Raw genomic sequence first — 21801 nt, 5'->3', positions numbered from 1 at the left:
GGGCACCTCGAAAAGCGCGATCTCAACACCGTCGCCGCCAGCGAGGAACCAAGCCCATCGACCCCAGGAGCTCAACGGGGCCTCCGGGCAGCGGATCCCCGACCACAGCAATCGATACGTCAAGCCGCCGCAGCTGCGGGATAAAGCTGCCACCAAACCACCGTCCAAAACGGACAAGAAAAACTCCGCTTCGGGAGACCGGAAGCCACCCACGTCATGCGGCCGACGTTGTTCAACTCCAACCCGGCTGGGTTAGAACTCGAGGCCCTGGCTTCAACTCCGGGTTAGGCCGAGAATGGAGCACGGCGTATCTTCGTCATTTGAGCAGCTAGAAATTCCGGGATTGCACCTTTAGAGTCAGGCACACTTCAGCTGCACGGGAGTCCGGTGAGAAACCAGGATGATAGTCAGGATTTGTGAGCAACTGGCGGAGGTCGGCGGAGCCGGGAGCTTATGCGGCCATCTTGGTTGTAGCGTAGCTCCTCCTCTCAGTAGCTGTCTTTTCTAGGACATGTGATCATCTGTCAGCCAACAAGCACAGTTGTTGCCTCCTTCGTGAGCCGACACGCCTCACCCCCGACATGTGCTGATTCTGCAACCCTCCCCCTTTTTAGAGACATTGGCATTTCTGTAAGTCTGGTTACTTCCCTGTAGCCAGTCTATATCCCAACTGACTCAAACATTAGTTTAGACTGCATGGTACTCACTCCTGATAAATGTAGGGTGGAATTTTCGCATGGCAGTCGCGGAAGGGCCCCTGGGGGTCTGAGATGGCTCCACAGAGATGCGTCCCATTCATGGCTTGCAGTTGTTCCTCCGTGCACTCGACGGTCTCGAAGCCTGTTTCTGGATCAGTATCTGTCACCTCTCGTCTGGTGAGAAACAAAATAATTTTATTTTTAATTGATTGTAATTTACTCTATAAAACATTTTCTGTTCTTCAAATTTTTGCCCCATTGGAAATTCTCCTACAACCTAAAGAAATCTCATTTGTGTGCCAGGCTTCCTCATCTGAAAAACCAGATGGGCACCCACACCCTTCCGGAGAAAAAGTTACTTAACTTAAATTATAGTTTTCGAATGATTTTAACTTTGATAGATTCACACGCTCGAATCATTCCTTATCACTGGCTTGACATTGCATGAGTCGAAGGAAGAACCATCCAGTTTTGGAAAAGTAGGACAAATGCCTATGTCACGAGAAATGCCCACTGAGAGTTATAACAGTTGAGTGCTATCAGCCTTCATTAACCTAATGCTTTCAAAAGTTTGGCTTATTCAATGAAAAGTTGCAAACTAATTCCCTAACTTTTTATTAAATAAGTTCAAGTATTTTGAAAGATAATTAAGATTATTTGTGAATTATGACGTTTCAAAAGTAAGGCTTAACATTTTTCCAAATAAAGCTAACTTCAATAAAACAATATTCACCAAACAAGCATAAAATGTTATTATAGTTGTGTTTATTTATGAAAGCTTGAAAGGCATGAATACATTTTCCCACTATTTATCCTGAATTTTCTTTGCTGGGTATCCACAAATTCTCTGAAAGCAAGGCCCTGCCCAAACAGCCCTTGTATCAAGCTACCCCCACTCTTTCTCTCGACAGTGCACCGAGGCCTGCTACTGGACCTCAGTGCCAGTGCTCCTCCCTTAATACAAGGTGTTGTCTAATTGTGCTATAATCAATCAATCAAGAAATTTATATAGAGCGCTACTCACCCGGAGGGTCTCAAGGCGCATAGGGGAGGGGGGTCTGCTACTGCTCGAACAGCCAGGTCTTGAGTTGCTTCCTGAAGGAGAGGTGGTCTTGGGTCAGACGGAGGTGGGTGGGGAGGGAGTTCCACATCTTGGCTGCCAGGTATGAGAAGGATCTTCCTCCCATGGTCGTCCTTCGGATGCGTGGAACGGCTGCAAGGGCGAGGCTGGTTGTTCGTAGTTGGCGGTGGGAGTGTAGAAGGTCAGGCGGTTGTTGAGGTACTTGGGGCCCAGGTCGTGGAGGGCCTTGTGTGCGTGGGTGAGGAGTCGGAACGTGATTCTCTTGTTGACGGGGAGCCAGTGCAGGTCTCTCAGGTGTCCGGAGATGTGGCTGTGCCGGGGGGTGTCCAGGATGAGTCGGGCGGAGGCGTTCTGGATGCGTTGGAGTCTCTTCTGTAGTTTGGCTGTGGTTCCGGTGTAGAGGGTGTTTCCGTAGTCCAGTCGGCTGGTGACGAGTGCCTGGGTGACCGTCTTCCTGGTTTCCTGGTATAATTGGCTGACTATAGCACCCCTGTAAGTCCCTAGTAAATGGTATCCCAAGTACCTAGGGCATGGGTACTTAAGAGGGTCCCTAAGGGCTGTAGCATAGCTCATGCCACCCTAAGGGACCCACATACAAATTCCAAGCAGATTGCCAGTGCAGGCTGCGTGACATGGTGCAAACCATGAGTAAAAACATTACACACTCCTGTGTGTCATGCCAAAGTCACTGCATCTAATATATGTAACTCACCCCTACAGCAGGCCATTGAGCCCTAAGGCAGGGTGCATTATATATTATGCGAGGACATATCTGCATGAGCAGAAATGCCCCTGTGATGTCTAGTTCTATTACTAAGACATTGCAAGTGAGCAGGGAATGTATGTTCTGGGCACAGGTCAAAATGAGTTCCTCAGGTACAAAATGGCTTTCCTGAAACCTACGGTGTTTGGTAGGCCTGGTTGAAGCTCGCGGAGTGTTACTCTGCGGAACTCCACAAAGTCCTGGAAAAACTCCACCTGTCGTCCATGGATTTCCGCCATAGTCTGTTAAGTCACGCTGCTCGCAATGATTTTAAGCATCAGGAGTTTGACCCGTGCTGTAAATCCAGCGTGAACAGCCAGAGGGTGCTGCTGCTTTTTGCGCTCAAGTAGACATTCTACTCAAGTGGCAGCTTCCTCAACGCCAGCAGCATATTTCCCAACACGAGCGGTCGCAACCACCCACATTTAGAAATGTCGCCGGGAGGAGGTCTAGCGCATGATTCTTTCTAGCGAGCGCTCGCCAACTGAACATTGGCGAGCTGCTCGAGAGAAAAATTCAGCTCCGCATCACTTCGCAGAGTTTTTCGGGGGCTCCGGGCAGAGCACAGAGTGGGCAAAACTCAGTAAACTCCACGGATGGAGCCGAATGCTTCGCCCACCCCTAATATTTGGTATCAAACACCTCACAGTAATAAAACCCCACTGATTCCAGGGATGGATTTATTAATACATACACACAGTGGGTACCCCTTGAAACCTACCAGCCCTCCAGTGTGCTGGCTGACTGGTCCAGTCCTGCCTGCCACCACAGAGGTCTCTGACAATCTAGGAGATGAAAGCCTTCGCTCTCAGAGGACAGAAACAATGCCTGCTCTGGGGAGAGTTGTTATCATCTCCTTTCCCTAGGAAGACTGGTAAGTCAGCATATCAAGGCAGAGGCTTCAAGGGTCTCTGCTGCCTTAGATATGCGACCCAAGGCTTCCCCAGACAGGGTAGATGCCACCCCCTGCCCCGAGGCCATCTGGCTCCAACACAGGTGGGAAAATTAGCTATGCAGGAGGCGTGTTGCACTGCCAGGCTGGACACACCTCTAGGGTGACAAGACTTAAGTGAACACGAATTTAGAAATTCCATTATCTTGTGTGTGGTGGAATTAGGAAATCTGGGACAGGGTGATGCCCACTCCCCAAAGGAAGTGGTCATCTAGGAGGTGTAGTGACCCCAGGGATAAGTAGCCTATTGGCTACTACCCCTCAATCCCTTTCATGCCCCTAAATTGAGTTTTTTGGAGACCCCCTGATGCCAGGACTTTAGATTCCTGACAACCTAAGAAGAAGGGCACCCAAGAGCCATGAGAAGCAAGGACTGTGGATAAGCAAATGACTTGCTGCCAACCCTGCCGACCTGTCTGCTGTTCCCGACAAACTTGCACCAAAGTTGGCTCGTCTTGCAGCTGCTGTGCCCCCAAAAGCCTGGGAGGCTTGCCTGCCTTCAACAAAGACTCAGGAACTCCTGTGGAGTAGCGGAGCTGCTTCCCTGCATACTTCAGGAACTCCAACAGAATTGTGAGGACTCAGAGCCTGTCACCTGTAGTCCTGGGTGTTCACACAGGTGAGCACAGGCAGTAACAGCCTGTCACCTGTAGGGTAGATGTTCACACAGGTATGGTACAGGGGCTGGCTAGGCCCAGTCGGTGCTGCTCACCTGTGGATCCGGTGCTCCTGCGCCCGCTCCTCCGGCCCCGGGGCCCGGCTTTGCTCCTTCACCCTCCAGCTGTTGCCGAAAGCGTTGAGGGAGGTGACCACCGTCCCGTCCGGCTGCATGTAGTCGTTCTTGCTGTTGCCGTCGTAGTTTCCGCACAGGCCGCGTACCTGTGAGCGGTAGGTGCTCGGGAGGACGATCTCTGTGAGGGACAGAAGAGAGGAGGCAAGCGTCAGCAACCAAGGAAGCTGATTGTCAGGGGTCAACACCAAAACCATACCAGACTAGTCTTAAAGAGGGGAAGGAGGAAGAGGAGGAGGAGAGAGGAAAAGGAAGAGGAGGGAGGCGGTAGAAGAGAGAGGAAGTCAGGGTGGAGGGATGTGTAATAAAGAGGGAAGGAAGGAAAGCAGGGGAAGGAAGAACATTATGGAAGGAGGACGAGGAGGCAAGAAGGAAGTTCGGGTAAGAGGGATGAGTAATAAAGAAAGAAGGAGAGAGGAAAGGCTGAGGAAGGAGGAAGAGGAGGGAGAGAGGAAGAGGAGGAAGGAAGGAAGTTAGGGTAACAGGGCTGAGTAACAAACAAAGAACAAGAGAGCAAAGGAGAAGGAAGAGGAGGGAGGAGGAAGAGGAGGGAAGAGGAAGAGGAGAGATGATCTAAGGATGGAGGGATGACTAATAAAGAGGGAAGGAGAAAGACAGGCTGGGAGAGTGTCAGTGAGGAAGGACAGATGTGATTGTGCGAGAGAGAGACACAGGTAAGTGTGCAGAAGAGGAATGACAGAGGTGAGGGCACTAAAGAGGATAGGCAAGGTGTGAGTGCTAGAGAGGAAAGAGATGTGAGAGTGCCGGAGAGGATAGGCGAGATGAGAATGCTGGAGAGGAAGGACAGACGTGGGAGTGCCAGAGATGGAGCAGTGCCCGAGATGAAGGAAAAGGTGAAAGTGCTGGAGTGAAAGAGCTGGAGAAGAGGCAGAGTCAAGAGCTCCAGAGAGGAACATGAAGGTGGGAGTGTCGGAGAGGAAGGTGGAGAGAGTGTCTCCGCTCTGCTGTTTACCTGCATACTCCTTCCCATCGAAGGAAATGGAGAGGCCAAAGCTGGTCTCCAGGTAGATTTTCTTGGACCTCTGGTACAGGCGGAAGCCTTCTCTGGGCTCGAAGGGAGGCGTGACCCGCTGACCATTCACCTGCAGATGAGACGGACACACCCATGGTATCACAACATCACAGGACATCCAATCCTCTCAGAGTAAGACTGGCGTCTTGATTCACAGAGGTACCAACCACTAGGTGGTGGAATAATGCACAGCATGTTAATCCAGAAAAGGATTCAAGCTTCAAAATGTACACTTTTGAGTAAGGTTAGACTTAGTAGTAAGTTTACTACTTTCAGTATTCACAAACTCCGAGTGTAAAGTTACTACAAAAGTGTAAGTTACATGTTTCCACCCCCAGAGTGATAACTCGTGTGGGTGACTTTCCTTCCTATTTATTTATTTAAACTTATAATGCGCACAGCTACCCGCAGTGGGTTTCCCGGCGCTAGGGATAGACTAAAGGAGAGCAGTATGTATGCAGAAGTTGCTGAGGGAGGCTACAAATTATTGTTGGAAAAGCCAAGTTTTAAGTCCCTTGCGAAAACGGAAAAGGTTAGTCTCCTCTTTAGTAGTAGGTTGGCCTCGTTACGAAGGACCCGTTCCCCGCACTTTTTAAGGGAGGACAGCACTTACCACCACCTTCATGCCCTGTAGCATCTGCACAGAGAAGCCCAACACCTCGATGTACATCTCGTGCAGTAGGGAGACGCGGGAGTTCAGCAAGGGGAACTTGTTCCTGCCTTCGATGTTGAGGGGCTGCAGCTGGCTGGACAGGTTGAACGTCTTCACCAGGCTGTAAGTGTACTTGCCCTGGTAGTGGTGGACAAAGTTGTCAAAGGTGCGGTAGTGCGGGTCTCCAGAGATGATGCATTTGTCGAACCCTGCGGGAGAGGAGGCAGTCACTCACATATCTTCAATACGGGCACTCAAATCACTTTTTAGCGCTTGCAACCCTCCCTTTCATACACTCACTCATTCACCTGTGACCTGAAAACTTCTGCTAAACTTTGGCACCATCTAATGAGGGACACAAGCTCCATCAGGGGTAGCCAAGGATATTATAGAGGTATGATATTACTGCTGGAAGGCACATCTTTTCCCTAGGGATTTCTGGGAAGGAGCAAATTCTGGATTTTTTTCAAGGTTCTGAAAGTCTACAACTAGAGGGTAACAATGATGTTATCTTTGCCTGGCAGGACAGTGGCTGCCAGCTATCCATATCAACCACCCCTCACCCCTCCACCCCTCACATGGACAGGATATCCCTTGGCTAGGGTCTACGGTCCCAGCCCTTGATGTATCCTGCTGGAGGAGAATAGATTGCTGAGTTTTCGTCATTTTGCCTTCGAGGCTCATCCACACAAACACCAATAACATGTCCCAAGACAAACTACTCACGCTCGGGTTTACACACGCGGATTCCATAGGGGTTCACTGAACACCCTGAGTGAGGAGGACACGTGAACCCTTCACAGTAGAGCCCGTCGGTCTTGCAGGTGCAGCTAGCAGTACAGCCCATGGTCAGCCAGTTGTCGCCAACCTGGAAAGAGAGAAAGGATGTGGTCACTCCTGAGATCAGCGCCAACTGTCCAGAGGTCCCAAAACTGCAGGAGGAGCCCTTCGCTCTTAGAAAATGAGTGTGTTACCGAACAGTCGCGAAATATACATTGTTCCAAACTGTCTCCACAGAATGGAAGTGTGACCCTCTCTCCTGCTTTTGTTCATCAAACCGTCTCTGGGGATACCCAGGAGGCAGACTGCAACACAACGCATGAACGTAACTAAAGGCAATGCAGGTGGTGACCGTGTACAGCTTGCCTATCAGTCTCAGCACACAATCACAAGAGGGTTAGGAGTTAAAATGAAGCACTTCAGTTCTTCAGCAAATATATTCCAATCATAAAGAGAGGGACGGTGGAAAGAAGAGAAACAAAATCTCTCAAAAAGTCTTTCTGACTTGGGTCTACAAGGGCACCCTTGGGTCTACAAGGAAACCCTTGGGTCTACAAGGACACCCATGGGTCTACAAGGAAACCCTTGGGTCTACAAGGACACTATTGGATCTACAAAGACACCCTTGGGTCTACAAGGACACCCTTGGGTCTACAAGGAAACCCTTGGGTCTACAAGGACACCATTAGGTCTACAAGGACACCATTGGGTCTACGAGGACACCCTTGGGTCTACAAGGACCCTCTTGGGTCTACAAGGGCACCCTTGGGTCTACAAGGAAACCCTTGGGTTTACAAGGACACCATTGGGTCTACAAGGACACCCTTGGATCTACAAGGGCACCCATGGGTCTACAAGGACCCTCTTGGGTCTACAAGGGCACCCTTGGGTCTACAAGGACGCCATTGGGTCTACAAGCACACTATTGGGTCTACAAGGACACCCTTGGGTCTACAAGGACACCCTTGGGTCTACAGGGACACCCTTGGGTCTACAAGGAAACCCTTGGGTCTACAAGGACACCATTGGGTCTACAAGGACACCATTGGGTCTACAAGGACACCATTGGGTCTACAAGGTCCCTCTTGGGTCTACAAGGGCACCCTTGGGTCTACAAGGACACCCTTGGGTCTACAAGGGCACCCTTGGGCCTACAAGGAAACCCTTGGGTCTACAAGGACACCGTTGGGTCTACAAGGAAACCTTTGGGTCTACAAGGACACTATTGGGTCTACAAGAACACTCTTGGGTCCACAAGAACACCCTTGGGTCTACAAGGGCAAGCTTGGGTTTACAAGGACACCCTTGGGTCCACAAGGACACCCTTGGGTCTACAAGGGCACCCATGGGTCTACAAGGACACCCATGGGTCTACAAGGACACCCTTGGGTCTACAAGGACACCCCTGGATCTACAAGGACACCCTTGTGTCTACAAGGGCCCTCACCTACATGCTAATCATGTGTCATGCTTCATCATTGGACCCACGTCTGGAGAGAGAATCAACTCCAGACGGGCTCGACCTTGCAATGGGAAGGAGCTCTTTGATATTACCTTCGCTGACTGAGTGTATCTTAGAACCTAACTACGGTAAAAATACCTATATGGTACCCTACAAAGATACTTTATTATGGGGTCCCTGTAGTATGATTAAAAACAAAGCTGACACACACCGGCGTGATTGAGCCGGTGTGTGTCATGGTCAACATGTTTCATCCGTAAAACGTCAATGCTCGGACTTCTTCAGGACTGCCTCAGATCCAATGGAGGCTTCTAGTAAACAAAGCTCCTGTAACTGGACAGGGCAGAGAATGGCTTAGGGAAGGAGTGGTGGAAGCAATGCTTATGATAGGACCACTCCTGAGGGATCTTGGTAGAGATGGGACTGGTGACGGTCCAAGTGCTGTTCTGAAGACAAGTCTGACTACTGCGCTGTGCTTGAGTGATGCACACTCAGTCTAGCGTCTGCAGGATACAGTGGGTCAGTCCCTTCTGAAGCTGCTGGAGTATTCAGGGGGCACAGTTACTGACGCTATACGGTGGAGCGAAGGGACACCGCGGACAGCATAAGCTCTTTGGAGGCACATTTTAGGATCAACAAACTTTTAGAAGAAGTGATAGACAGTGACGTGAAACTACCGCAAGCTAAGCGGAAACATTCACTGATGAGGAAAGTGATCTTTGGACAAAAAAAATGAAATTTTCCGGCAAAAAAATTTGTTTACACGTTTTTAGGAGGGAGTGGAATATTGTGATGGAAAACTATGTATGGATAAAAACTATTTGTGGCGTTGTAGGAGCAGATGAATGCTGCTATGATCAGGACGTTAAGCCGGGATTGACAGGACACAGGAGGGATGCTGGCGGAGGAGACGGGTTTAGTGTGTGAAGGAGGCAGGGATGGGGTCGCAGGGAAGGAAATGAGGACCTCCATGGATGGAGTAAGCATGAGAGAGCACTCAAAGGCTTATGACTTTGACCCTCACACACATGTTGTCCATGTAGCTACAGTAGAAACTGAAGAAGGACTATACCACAGAAGCAGATGGAGCACAGGGGAAATGGAAAGAGCTATTTGGTTGTCTCGGAGGTGTGTTGGGAGCTTCAAGAGCAGCATGAGCAGGCCCGGGTCTAGAGGGTGGGCCAGTTGGGCCAGGCCCACCCAAACATGAGCCTGGTCCACCCAAACATGAGCCTTGGCCCTCGCGGTGACTGCATGAATGGCAATAAAAAATGCCCACTTTAATTTAAAAAGTTCCTCCGAACGTTGTTTTTGTTCCTGTTTTAGGAGTTGCCTGATTGGGCCTGGGCTCTTTCTCTCAAGCACCCCATGTATCTCTTTTAGGAAGGTGGGCTGTGTCCCCGCCCACTCGTGCAGGTACAATATGGGCATGGCGAAGGGGACAAATCCTTTCTTTGGCACCGGGTAACCTTTGCCTTCTGTCCTGCTGAGTGGATATTTCCTTCTCCATTCAGTGCAGGAGAAAAGAAGGTGGTTTATCTTGATTCACCTTTCCTGACCCCTGCAGCTGCTTATCAGATTGGGCTCTGAGGAGAAACTGAGCAGGTAAGAGAATGTGTGGCTATTTGTTTCACAGTGAACTCTGCCATGGATGAAAGACAGCAATAAAAAAACGTCCAGATAACTCTGGTGATTTATGATCTTGCTGGAGAGCAATCATTTGTCTTTTTGTAGTTTTGAAATGCAGATAACCCGTATTTTATGTGGATAGCTCAGTGGGTTACTGCCTTTGTCACAGAGATTCTTGTGTTATTTACAGTTGAAAAGTTACAATCCTATCATAGGACATTGACCTATGAACTGTCATCAAAGACCTGCATGCACACCTGAATGATATAGTTAGAACTTAGCTTTTTTCTTTTTTTGTCTTGTAATACAGTTAGAACTTCCTCAGTCTTTCATTATTCTAATGTTGATAAAAAGAGTTTGTTTGGGCAGATATTCATTTTTATTAGTAAAGCCAACCCCTAACCACTGGGGTATGCTTTAAATCCTGAGTTTGTGCTTCTCCAGACCAAACCCTCTTAAAATATCCTGCCCACCAGTATGGATGACGTGATTCCTACATCTTGTAATCCTCATTGGCTTATGTGACATTCCCTGTAGACTGATTTACATACTTGCATGATGGATTGTCTCTGTATACTGTGTGCGTGATGTAAAGTACTGACAAACACTACACTGATATGAGTAGTGCTATACAACAAATGAAATGCATATGAGAGAGGGGCTAGGTAAAGATGAGGGGCACTGGTGGAGGGTGGCAGTAAGGGAATCAGAGGAGGAGGCAGTGGGAGGGGCTATGGAGCGATGAGGGGCACTTGCAGTGAGGGAATCCAAGGAAGAGGTCATGAGGGGGAGGGGGAGCCAGGGAGAGATGAAGGGCACTGGTGGAGGGTGGTAGTGAGGGAGTCTGAGGAGGAGGTCATAAGGGGGAGGGGCTATGGAGCGATGAGGGGCACTGGAGGAGGGTGGTAGTGAGGGAGTCCGAGAAAGAGGTCAAGGGGGGGCTACGGAGAGTTGAGGGGGGCTGGTGGAGGGTGGCAGTAAAGGTATCTACGGAGAAAGAGGTCATTGGTGGCACGCCAAAAAAGACTTTCACACCAGCGCTATCATGGCATGTCATGTCCTTTCTATTTTATTTAATTAGCAATTGGGTCATTAGGGCAACGGTGGAACATATGTTAAAGTGTGTGCTAATTAGATTTACTGCTATATTCAATATTTTAAGTTTGAAGGTGATTTTACTAATGTTTTTTTACCAGGAATAATGAAAATGGAACTGGATGGTGGCTTATATGGGGCTGGGGCCCAAGGTCAGCTGTGAGATAAGGTGCACTGGAGAGGGGTGGTAGAAAAGTGGATAATCAAGACTGGAAGGGAGTGCACTGCAGAGTCTGGGGTCAGGTTGAGGTAGCAATGCGGGATTCTCCCTGAAGGCTTACACTGAGGGAGCCCGAGTAGTGTAACTTGCCTGATACTCCCAGCTTCAAAACCTCATCTTCCCACAATTAGATGAAAAAAAACACTTTATTGAGAGTGATAACTTTTAGAAAAAGGTTTGGAAAGAGTGCTTTTTACTGGGCCTTGTAAGACTAAGGAGAGATAAAGGAGGGCCCAGTAGCAGGCCTGGAAAAATTTATAAGTGACAAATCGGGCCTGTAGTGGCCCACCTGAATGCACCTTTGGCCCACCGCAATAAACATTCCTGGAGCCAGGCCTGAGCAGGAGGCTGAGTGTTTGTAAGTGTGGGAGGAGAACTATGGGGCATATTATCAAGCCTGTGCGATAAAATTATCGCTGCTTTATCGTCCGAAAACGGCCGATAAAGCGGCGATAATGGGCTTGATAATATGCTCTATGGAATTCCAATCAAAGCCCATGTTAGATGTCTTCACATCTAACATGGGCTTCGATTGGAATTCCTTAGAGCATATTATCAAGCCCATTATCGCCGCTTTATCGGCCGTTTTCGGACGATAAAGCAGCGATAATTTTATCGCACAGGCTTGATAATATGCCCCTATGTATCTGCTGCACTGGTGATGGAGCAAGGTTTCATACGTGAAGAAACTTGCTTGTTTTCATTCCTCTCGAAATAACATATAACTTATTAACCAGCATGTTTTGTGATTACTAAAACCGCACTACACAACATTCCTAGTATGTAGAGGAAGCTTGCATATGTGTTTTACTAACCAGTAATCCGAGTGTCCTAAAATGGCTGCCGAAAACGCGGGAACCCTTTTGCGCATGCGTCTACTGCATCTACGTAGTATGACGTCTCTCGCTTTTGGTGGGAATTTAGTAGTAGTGCCAAAGATGGCCACTTCAAACTTCACATGCTAAAGCATATGCTTTGCTTGAACTAAACCCTTGTGTGTTCTGCTTAACCATTAATGCTATAGTTACAATAAAGTAATGGGGCTGGAGTAGAAATAAGTGGTATACAGTGCATTCATTTATTTTTGTATTCTAATGTGTCCTTCTTTAACTTTGCTGATAGCTCGTATTTGGGCCTGAAGGGGATCGCAAACTCCATTTTGAAAACCTTTGGTCATGCGCAGATGACATCGAAGTCCTCGAAGCCCTGACATTGAATCATTGCCAGTTCCCATCGTATTTGCGATGTTCGTGGGAAACTTACCTCGTTACACGAAGCAAGAGGAAGAGAAAGCGCAGAACTTTATACATTGTATATTACATGAAATAATATTGCTGGGAGGAATAAAAATGCATGGGAAAGTAAATTATGGGCGGGAACCTGAACGAATTAGAATCAATGTGAAATGACATCATACTGGTGTGGTGTGATGACCTCTCCTTGTCTTTCTGACCAATCAAATGAAGGGAACACATAGAATTTGCAACATTAGGGGGGTGGTACACACTCTCAAATGGTATAACTAAGGTAGGCTTAGTCAGCTGGATTGTCCAACTTGTCACAGACCTGTCACTGACCCAATGTATGCTGGCGAAGAATTGTGGATGCCGCAGACCTCAGAGGGCTGGTCAAGCACTCTGAAAGAAGAATCGGGAAATTTCTGAGGGAGGGGACTCTGTCACCCATAAGGGATTTCGAGAGTAGCTGCAGAGAGGGGTGTGACGCTGGCATTGCACTTAGCGGAGGTTACCTGTCCTGTCTTGCACCTGTCCTGTCCTGTTGGCACCTGATTAGTCGGGCGACTTTTCATGTCCCAGCCCATGGACAGGGTTGGTCCTCACACCATTATAGGTAAATATAATCTGTGTGGTATGTCCTTGTACCGTTTCCCTTTTCCACCCTTCCCAGGTACCAATGTTTAAAACTATTTGCTTAAAGTCCCATAAGATATTTTTTGCTTTAATAATAATTTTCTTACTTGAAAAGTCCCTGACTGCATTGCTTTGGGTCTTGACTCATAAAATGTGGCATAGATAAAGTGATTAAAACTGTTCACGAGTCTGTGGTTATTTCATGAAAGTAAATGTTATTCTCTACCTATTATTCTAACTCCCTTGAGCCTTAGATTTAGGACTTAGAGCACAAGTGATAAGGACTTGGTAAGTCACGGTGTACAGGTATAAGTCCTAAGGTGAATAAAACATTGATAGGAAAGAAGTAAAGTTGGATTACCGGCTCAAAGTGTGAATGTTTATGGGCCCAGGTGAGTATGATAAACTGAGCTGGTAACCACACGCCATCACTGGGGATTGCCCTGGAGGGGAAAGCGGCCATCATGGAGGGGGTGTCCACTTCTTGAATGCTGGTAAAAGGTCAGAAAAATCCGGGGAAACAGGGTAGGTAATTATGGGCAACAGACTGCATAATGATGACAGATCTGATCAGCATCAAGCAATGCAATCGTCACCAGGTGTCACACCCTTTGACACAGGTCCCTTTGCGGCTTTAGTGGGTCAGAGGCATCCACCAAGGCTCAGAAATGGAGTTCCCAGTGCAATACATTTATGAAAGCGTTTGATGCTGGAAAACTATTGTTGCAGGTAAGTAACTTTCTTCTCAAGCACTGATCCTTTCATATATTCAGTAGGCTGTATACTTCCCGTTGCAGCTGTAGCGGAATCTCAAGCATCGTCCAGAGTCCGCCTGGAGTCAGAAATAGAAGTTTACAGCAATGCAATGCCAGAAATCCACTGTTACAGGTAAGTCTCCTTGTCTTCTCGAGCACTGATCCTTTAATAGATTCAGTTTGAAGTTCACTGTGAAATTCCCTCTGCAGCTTTAGAGGGATCAAAGGGGTCAGCAAAGGCAGAAAGGAATAGAAAGTAAAATGTGTCTGATAAATATATCAAACATGGAGAACCATTGATAGCATTGTGAGCCTCTCTTACCAGCCCCAAGAGGATCTGTGGATTGTCCTGAAAGAGGAAAGGCAACTTTACAGGATACTTAAGGTTTGAAAGATTTCAACTCTCCAGCGCCATTGTTATAGGCAAGTAACTATTCTCACAGCCATGGTTCAGCCTCTTATCAGCTTGCTAGAGAAGCATGGCATGTATAATAATCTAAACATTCCAGTGGACCTACCTGTGGCGGACACACCACTTTCCAACAGGACTTTAGGTTATCACTTTTTGTTCTTAAGAGATGGTGCCAACACCAGCCAGCTTCCAGGGCAGAAGCCCTTGGTGCCTGCTGGAAGTACTTACATTGTGGTAGTTGTTGGGGCCATCAAGGCATCCGCAGTCCTTCATCTCCACGCACTCCTCGTCACTGAGCACAAAGCCACGGTCACACTGGCAGCCCTCCACACAGGACGTGGGACGGTCGCAGTTGGCCGGGGCGTACAGATTGGTGCAGGTTGCCGGGCAGGGTGACGTACAGTCCGAGTAGTGGCTGTTGAGTGGGCATGGCAGGGCTGGAGGAGAAAAGAAGCACAGCAGTGAAGGCCTCTGCAAATAGATGCCTTTGATAAAGCAACAATTGTTAATCAGAAAGTAGGATGCCTACCCATTTCATGGGCTCCCACCACACCGGGGCTCAGACAAGTGGAGACAATGCAAGCCAACCCATCCACCCTTGCACTCCGACTCTACTCTCATGGTGATGCAGAAAATAGCTGAACTGAGAGGAACTTTTTAGGTCTCACCTAGCGACGCAGCGCATGTGCGCTGCTCGCCTTGTTTAAAGACTGTGGCTGAATCTTCTGAGCCTACCAGACTCGCGGAGGCACAAGCCCTAGGGATAGCTTCCTGATTTCCCTCTATGCCTGCCCCCCCACTGCTGACCCCCACTTCCACTAGTGAGAGGGTTGCTGCCATAGAACCCACATTATCTGCTACCTTGAATATTAAGGGTATTCCCATGTTATGTGTCCACAACCAAAAGATTGCTTGTTGCTTTCTGAGAGGCAGTGAATGGACTGGGTGTGTTACGTACGGCAGAAGGTGCTGTTCCTCCAATTGATTTCCACGCCTTGGCTTCGGCACGCCTCCACGTAGGACTGAACGTTGTCGCACAGGGTTGACGTCATGCCCTGGTACTCGCACATGTCGTAGATGCAGTTCTGAATAAACAACAAAGGGTCTATTGTATGGTGGCATGGCTGGAAGTTGGCAGACAGCATCTCCTTGCACAGGGCCTCCATACGCGCCTTTTCCTCCTGTGTGCATGATGGGCCTAGGTCCTCACGTGTGTCGGGCTGACAGCTTGAGGGGAGGAAGCAAGTGGGCAAGATGACATCACACAGTGGCACATGAAAGTTATATTAAAAGCATCTAAACAGAGTACCTTTCATCCCTTCGTTCTTCACCCATATATTTGAAAATTCCACTCATTCTTTTCTTAAACATCAACATGTCTAATTTAAGGCCAACCCAGAAGCATTAATCATAAGAACACCCTCCCCATGTGTGGAGAAAGCTACAACAAAAAAGACAAGCCAATTTTCCATTTCACTTTTAGTAATTTTGCTACTTTTATGAGAAATAATTCTCGGTTCGAAGCAGATATCCTTGACCTCATCAGCACCGTTTGCACATGGATTCTGGGCCTGCTAAGTCACAGCTTGCTTAGCTTTCCGCAAAAGGTTTGCTTCAGTGCCTGCACCTCAGGGTGTCACCCCTTTCAATCCTGCAATGCACCGGCTACTCAGCACAACTCTGACCGGTCCAAGACCAGGCTGGTGCTTTGAAGCCCTCTTCGGGGAGCCTAAAGGCTGAATGAAGTGGAGCCTCCCTGAATTCACTTGATTCAGGGGCACCCACTGTCACTGGGTTTTGAGGTGATTTCTGCAGCTTATGGCTAACTCTTAGATTCTTAATCTAGATGGTCAGACAACAGAGATTGTAACTTCCACTGAAGGACATGGGGACATATTTCTCGAAGACACTACCAAGTCTTTGGGAATCCAACCAGGTCCATAGATTGACAAATTTCACAACCCTTTACCACAGAATTGTATTCAGAAAGAAAAACTATCTTTGCACATACTTATACCTTCAATCTAAGAATATGGTTTGGACTATTACTTTGTTGCCAAAGGCGCTACGTACTGTGGGTTTGTCTTCTTTTGTACTGCCCAACCTTCTCCTGATTTAAATAAAGTCATATTCCTGCTGTGGGACCTTTTGATACATGCAGCTTCATTTATAAGTCATCTTTACTCCTCCCCTAATGCTTGACACTTTGTAGATATCTACCCTCTTTGTAGTCCCTTTCAGTAGCCATGGGTGATTAAGTACTGTGTATCACAAACTGTAGCAAATTGCATGTGTGGGCTTTTTATTGTGGACCATGTCACTGCATGCTGTTCTTACACTTGTTATACAAAGCAACTACAGGTGCATGTGTGTGTGCTTGGCAACTTACTTAGAATATCCTCAGTGTTAAACCACCTTATATGATGTAGTATACAATGTAAAATGCTGACACACCATACGTTATGACCTATATTCATAGCTTTTTATGTATATATTTATCTTTTTATCAAACAGAATGGTGGCATCCTTTAGTAGCTCCAGGTACATGTCCTGAAGATGACCCGTCCGATTCTAGACCGATGAAGTCGAAACGTCGAGAACACTAATGCAACTATCTCGTATTTTCAAAAGATTAGTCGAAGTGGTGTGTCCGCACATATTAGCCTAGCCATGGCACCATTTTTTGATACTTGTATGTGCCACCATTATCTTATGAACAAAATTACTACTCTTGTTTATTAGAATGAGCAATTAAAACAAGGTACAACTAAACCTAGTATAAATGGACCTCGTCACATGATCATAGCCCTTATGCAATTGTCTTTTACTCGTTAACTGAAGAGGTCTCTGGACCCATGTTGTATTGTAATAAAACAATAAAATTTGGTTTAAAAAACAAACTGAAGAGGTCTAAGATAAGATACCACAGATATATTGAACTTTGAGTTGTTATAAATGAACTTCTCTTGTGGAATATTGCTTTCAATGTTCTATACATACATACCAGGTTTCTGTTAATGGTTATAAATATGTTCCTTTTAAAGACATAACGCGCACTAAACATTGGTGTTTATAGAGTTTTGTGCTGTACTGAGATCTAATATAGGTTATGCCATAACTGCTTGACCGAGCTACATCGAAGACTCAAGTACAAACAGGTTAATCTTTAGCAGGACACTAGAAACCTTGGGTCTGGTACTGGTGATGTATGACCGTAAGCACCAGGGGTACTGCCCTGTAGACACAGGCTGTCCGAAGCCCAGGGAAGAGGTCAAACAATCCTCAAACAAGTTCTGTAAGGAAACTGCATCATACCCTCAAGCTCCAGGACAGTTATCAGAGATCATAGCTGGTCTCATACTCAAGTCTCTCAAGGACCTCATCTCCATGAAGGTGACCAGAGATCAGTCAAGCATCGCTCTTATAAAAACCTGTAAGAAACCACACTACTACGCGTCTGCTAATTTATCCAATGTTCTGTCTGACAAAGTCTTTCCAGCAAGTCACCCCAATCTGACCGCCATGAACGCACCCATAGATAGACCATGATTCTTCAAAGAAACTCACCCAACTCATGTGCGTGAAGGTCATTAGAGAAAGAAGAGTGTTTGAATAATAATCCAAGGATCCAACCCTACGCACATGATGAGGCTAGGGTCCACGCAATGATTTGCCTAATTAAGACTGTCATTTAACTCGGCCTGCACCATGTGAATGTCTTGAAGGATTGTACTAAAAAAATCACTTACCCTGGGTCACTGTCCCCTTCTGCCTTCCAGCTGTTGCCAAACTGGGTGACGTTCACGGCTTGCTGGCCGTTGGGCATCATGAGCTCATCGGTACTGTTGGCATTGTAGTTACCGCACATACCGCAGACCTGGTAAGAAGCAACAGATCAAGAAGCGTGAGTGCAGATAAGAGACGATCTGGAGACCCAGCCAGCGGTGCATGGCCGGCAGCGGACATGCTATGAAGAGAGAGGCCCAGCCAACGGTGCATGGTCGGCAGCGGACATGCTATGAAGAGAGAGGCCCAGCCAACGGTGTATGGCTGGCAGTTGACATGCTATGAAGAGAGAGGCCCAGCCAACGGTGTATGGCTGGCAGTTGACATGCTATGAAGAGAGAGAGACCCAGCCAACGGTGCATGGTCGGCAGCGGACATGCTATGAAGAGAGAGGCCCAGCCAACGGTGCATGGTCGGCAGCGGACATGCTATGAAGAGAGAGGCCCAGCCAACGGTGTATGGCTGGCAGTTGACATGCTATGAAGAGAGAGAGACCCAGCCAACGGTGCATGGTCGGCAGCGGACATGCTATGAAGAGAGAGGCCTAGCCAACGGTGTATGGCTGGCAGTTGACATGCTATGAAGAGAGAGAGACCCAGCCAACGGTGCATGGTCGGCAGCGGACATGCTATGAAGAGAGAGGCCCAGCCAACGATGCATGGTCGGCAGCGGACATGCTATGAAGAGAGAGACCCAGCCAACGGTGCATGGTCGGCAGCTGACATGCTATGAAGAGAGTCACAAGGACTTTCATCGTTGAAATTCAGATGGATAAAAGGGAAAAGGTGTGAAAGAGAACTTTAAACATCACAGGGAGGGTTTAAACACAGTAAGCTTGAGTGATTTGAGAGAGAAAATTAAATAGGAAGAATATGCTGGTGATAACAGGGACATATAACTAAAACATAAAACAAAAAAGACTATGGACACAGAAGAGAAGGCAAAGAAATGGCATTAAAGGGATTTTTAGACAACTCAGGTGAACAAACATGGTAGAGCGGTGATATGAGAAAGACATGTAAAAACCTCATGGGAACATATGTGGTACAAGAGGTAGAGGGATGAACTTCAAATACTTCAGCAGTGCTGATTTGAGGTATTCTGAAACACAACTTTTAGTCCCGAGGTCACCGTGGAGCAGGAGGGAACAGAATAATATGATACCTGAAAAGAATTGAAGTTGTGCGGAAGAGCGGGAAAGAGAGCTTGAGACAGCAGGAAAAGGGTCTGAAAGCCATGATAATTATGGATGGTCCTGAATTTGACTCTGAAGTTGTCCCAGAGCCTTGAGTTCAGAAACTAAGAGGGAATACCTTTCATCCAGCCCCTCCCCCATCTCAGAACATCAGGGCCAAACACCTGTTCTAGTGAAGAGAGTAGTATCACACAGGGTTTGATCATTAAGATGGGATCAGTCAAGGTCACAGTAGAATTTGGGGAAGATTTATTTAAATGTTTTATGCTGCGTTGCAGAAGGGGGAAAACACATCGAAGAGGCTTCTATACACAGATACGGCACTGCTGCTATCACCCTCTGTGCTGGTGCTCAAATACGTTGCCTCGCACCACGCACACCTCTTTGTACCATTGTCTAAACGGGGTGTGTAATAGCTTGCCTAGGTTTTGGAGTGGAAAAGTACCTTCCAGTGCAAAATACTATGCTTAGACCGCCTTAAAAACTTTTCAAACATTGTACATGTCCTGCACATTGAAGCGGAGAAGTTTGGAGAATTTACAAGATTTCTCCAGCGTAACTCCTGCTTTCAGGAAGTGCCATTTGTGGTGCAAAGCCCGGTCTACCATTGCTGGCAGACAGGGTGGTACATTAGCAACCAAAGGTAGTAGTGGGGGAAAGTACATGGCCCGCCAGGGGATGCCTTTTTGACGCAAGGTAGCACTGAGAGCAATCCTGTTACTTTAAGGCTACACTCCAGCACAAATAAAGTTTTCTGCTGGAAGGTAAATACTATATCAGTACATTGTGCCAGTTTGTGTCATTGTTATTGACTTTGTAGTGGGTAAAGGGTTGATAAAGCTGCCCTTTTGTGAATTAGGCAGTGAGTCTTAAACCTGAGCATTTGCTTCTTTTAGCCAGTGTATTTCTCTACGTGTTCTACATGATCACATTTTTTTTCAGTTTCAGTGGAGCTTCTCTCCAAATCACAAAATTTTAGATAAGGGAGAAATTTGATACAAGAGAAATGTTTACCTAATGGGTAAAAATACTGTACATTGAGGCATAAATGCATAAAAGGAGGAGACAGATGACATGAGAGAAATACATAGATATTTAAATACTGTAAGGTTATAAATAGGGAAGTGGAAAAAGGTTTTTTTATTCAATAGCCAAGAGTTATAAATACAGTTGTTAAGAGTGGCAAGATATGACAGATGTTTACAAATATCAGTAGACAGGAGCTGTGCCGGATATATATCTTAGGAGTTGGGGAGGTAAGTATTTTGCAATAAAGCTGACACTCGAGGACAAGAGGACACGAAGAGGTCAAGAGATTGGACTCCCTGGAAGATGCTCTGGGGGTAACACATGCAAGTGCTCCCCAGAAAGGGTGGTAAATGCAAGGACCCCCTTGGTTTTTGGCTTCGACTCGCATGCCTTTCAATGATGACCACTTTCATTCTGTCATTCACATTGCTTGAATCTCATGAAGGAACCCACAAGCTCCTGTGTGCATTATTTAGTATTATTGCCATATGAGGTGAAATTAGAGGGCTCTTCTAAGAGTTCCATGGCCAAGCCTTACTCTTATGAGACCAGTAACTCAATAGCAACCAATGTCTTTGTTTACTTGGCTAAGGCTCAGTCTGTACAGCTTTAGCGCACCTCATCAGGATGCAAACCTACTAGCTAATGGTACTGAAGCGTTCCTGATCCACGTCACACAAAGTTTGACGGTACGGCATCATGAGACCTCCGTACACTGGCAGGACGACGTTTGACTACTCAACCCAACACCTCCAGGGTGATCTCTGCATCGCTGCTTTTATCGGAGTCTGTTGAAGGGTATCGTTCACATCGCATGACTATGTATGCCCCTATGGGTGTGTGATGCTCGGGACCTTCATTTGTACCCCATTGTCAGGCAGCGTCTCAGCGATAGGAGTGGGGTCTGATTGCAAGGTTTCAACTGTGTTTTCAAGCAGAAAGTGTTTTTTTGCTTGTCTAAAACAGCATGTTGCCTTATTAAGGTAATATGACACGTTATAACGTGAGCCATTACTCCGTGTGCCATTACAACACGGTTCTTACAATGACCTCGTTGTTACCACGCAAAGCCATTACTATTCAAGTCATTACATTGACTTGGAGTAGATGACGCGCTGACATTAGAAATTTATTATTTACTATTCCAACTCCAGCCTAGGTAACATTAGGGAAGTTGTTGGAATAGTAAACGATACTATTTTTAATGTTAGCACATCATCTACTGCAAGTCAATGTAACGACTTGCGTAGTAATGGCTTTGCGTGGTAACAAGGTGGTCGTTGTAATGACCGCATTGTAATGGCATCGCGATGAGATGCCCGTGTTGTTAGGGTTGTTTCCCTTCATGTACATATGAGATAGTTGCTTTAACTTCCATGTCTAACCTGCCCTCTAACACAGGGACAATTGATGCCCTATATATGGAATAAGCAGGGAACATGGATTGTGGCGTTCAGGTTACACACAGAGGCGTGGACCTGTGCCTTATGCTATCCTTTGGCACTTGCATTGCCAGTGAAACAAACGCCAAAAATTTAAAGGCTCGCGGAGGGACCAGTGGCAGCAGGTTTACATGTTTCAAAGTCGTGTTACACAGG

General features: G+C 47.0%; 1 protein-coding gene across 1 annotated transcript in view; it reads right to left on the bottom strand.

Annotated features, from left to right (window-relative positions):
• The window catches only part of LOC144797757 (IgGFc-binding protein-like), a 283418-nt gene that overhangs the window by 60931 nt on the left and 200686 nt on the right, over window positions 1-21801 (bottom strand). The window contains exons 79-86 of the mRNA XM_078668518.1: window positions 17943-18070; window positions 15152-15420; window positions 14422-14630; window positions 6696-6837; window positions 5931-6178; window positions 5258-5387; window positions 4207-4405; window positions 708-872 (exon numbers count right to left, since the gene is read on the bottom strand). Of these exons, the coding sequence (XP_078524644.1) occupies window positions 708-872; window positions 4207-4405; window positions 5258-5387; window positions 5931-6178; window positions 6696-6837; window positions 14422-14630; window positions 15152-15420; window positions 17943-18070 (1490 nt within the window). The remainder of the gene's footprint in view (window positions 1-707; window positions 873-4206; window positions 4406-5257; window positions 5388-5930; window positions 6179-6695; window positions 6838-14421; window positions 14631-15151; window positions 15421-17942; window positions 18071-21801) is intronic.

This window comes from Lissotriton helveticus, chromosome 12 (genome assembly GCF_964261635.1).
Source record: "Lissotriton helveticus chromosome 12, aLisHel1.1, whole genome shotgun sequence".
NCBI classification, from domain to species: domain Eukaryota; kingdom Metazoa; phylum Chordata; class Amphibia; order Caudata; family Salamandridae; genus Lissotriton; species Lissotriton helveticus.
Note: the sequence above shows the minus strand (reverse complement) of the source record. Positions and strands in the feature narration are given on the sequence as shown.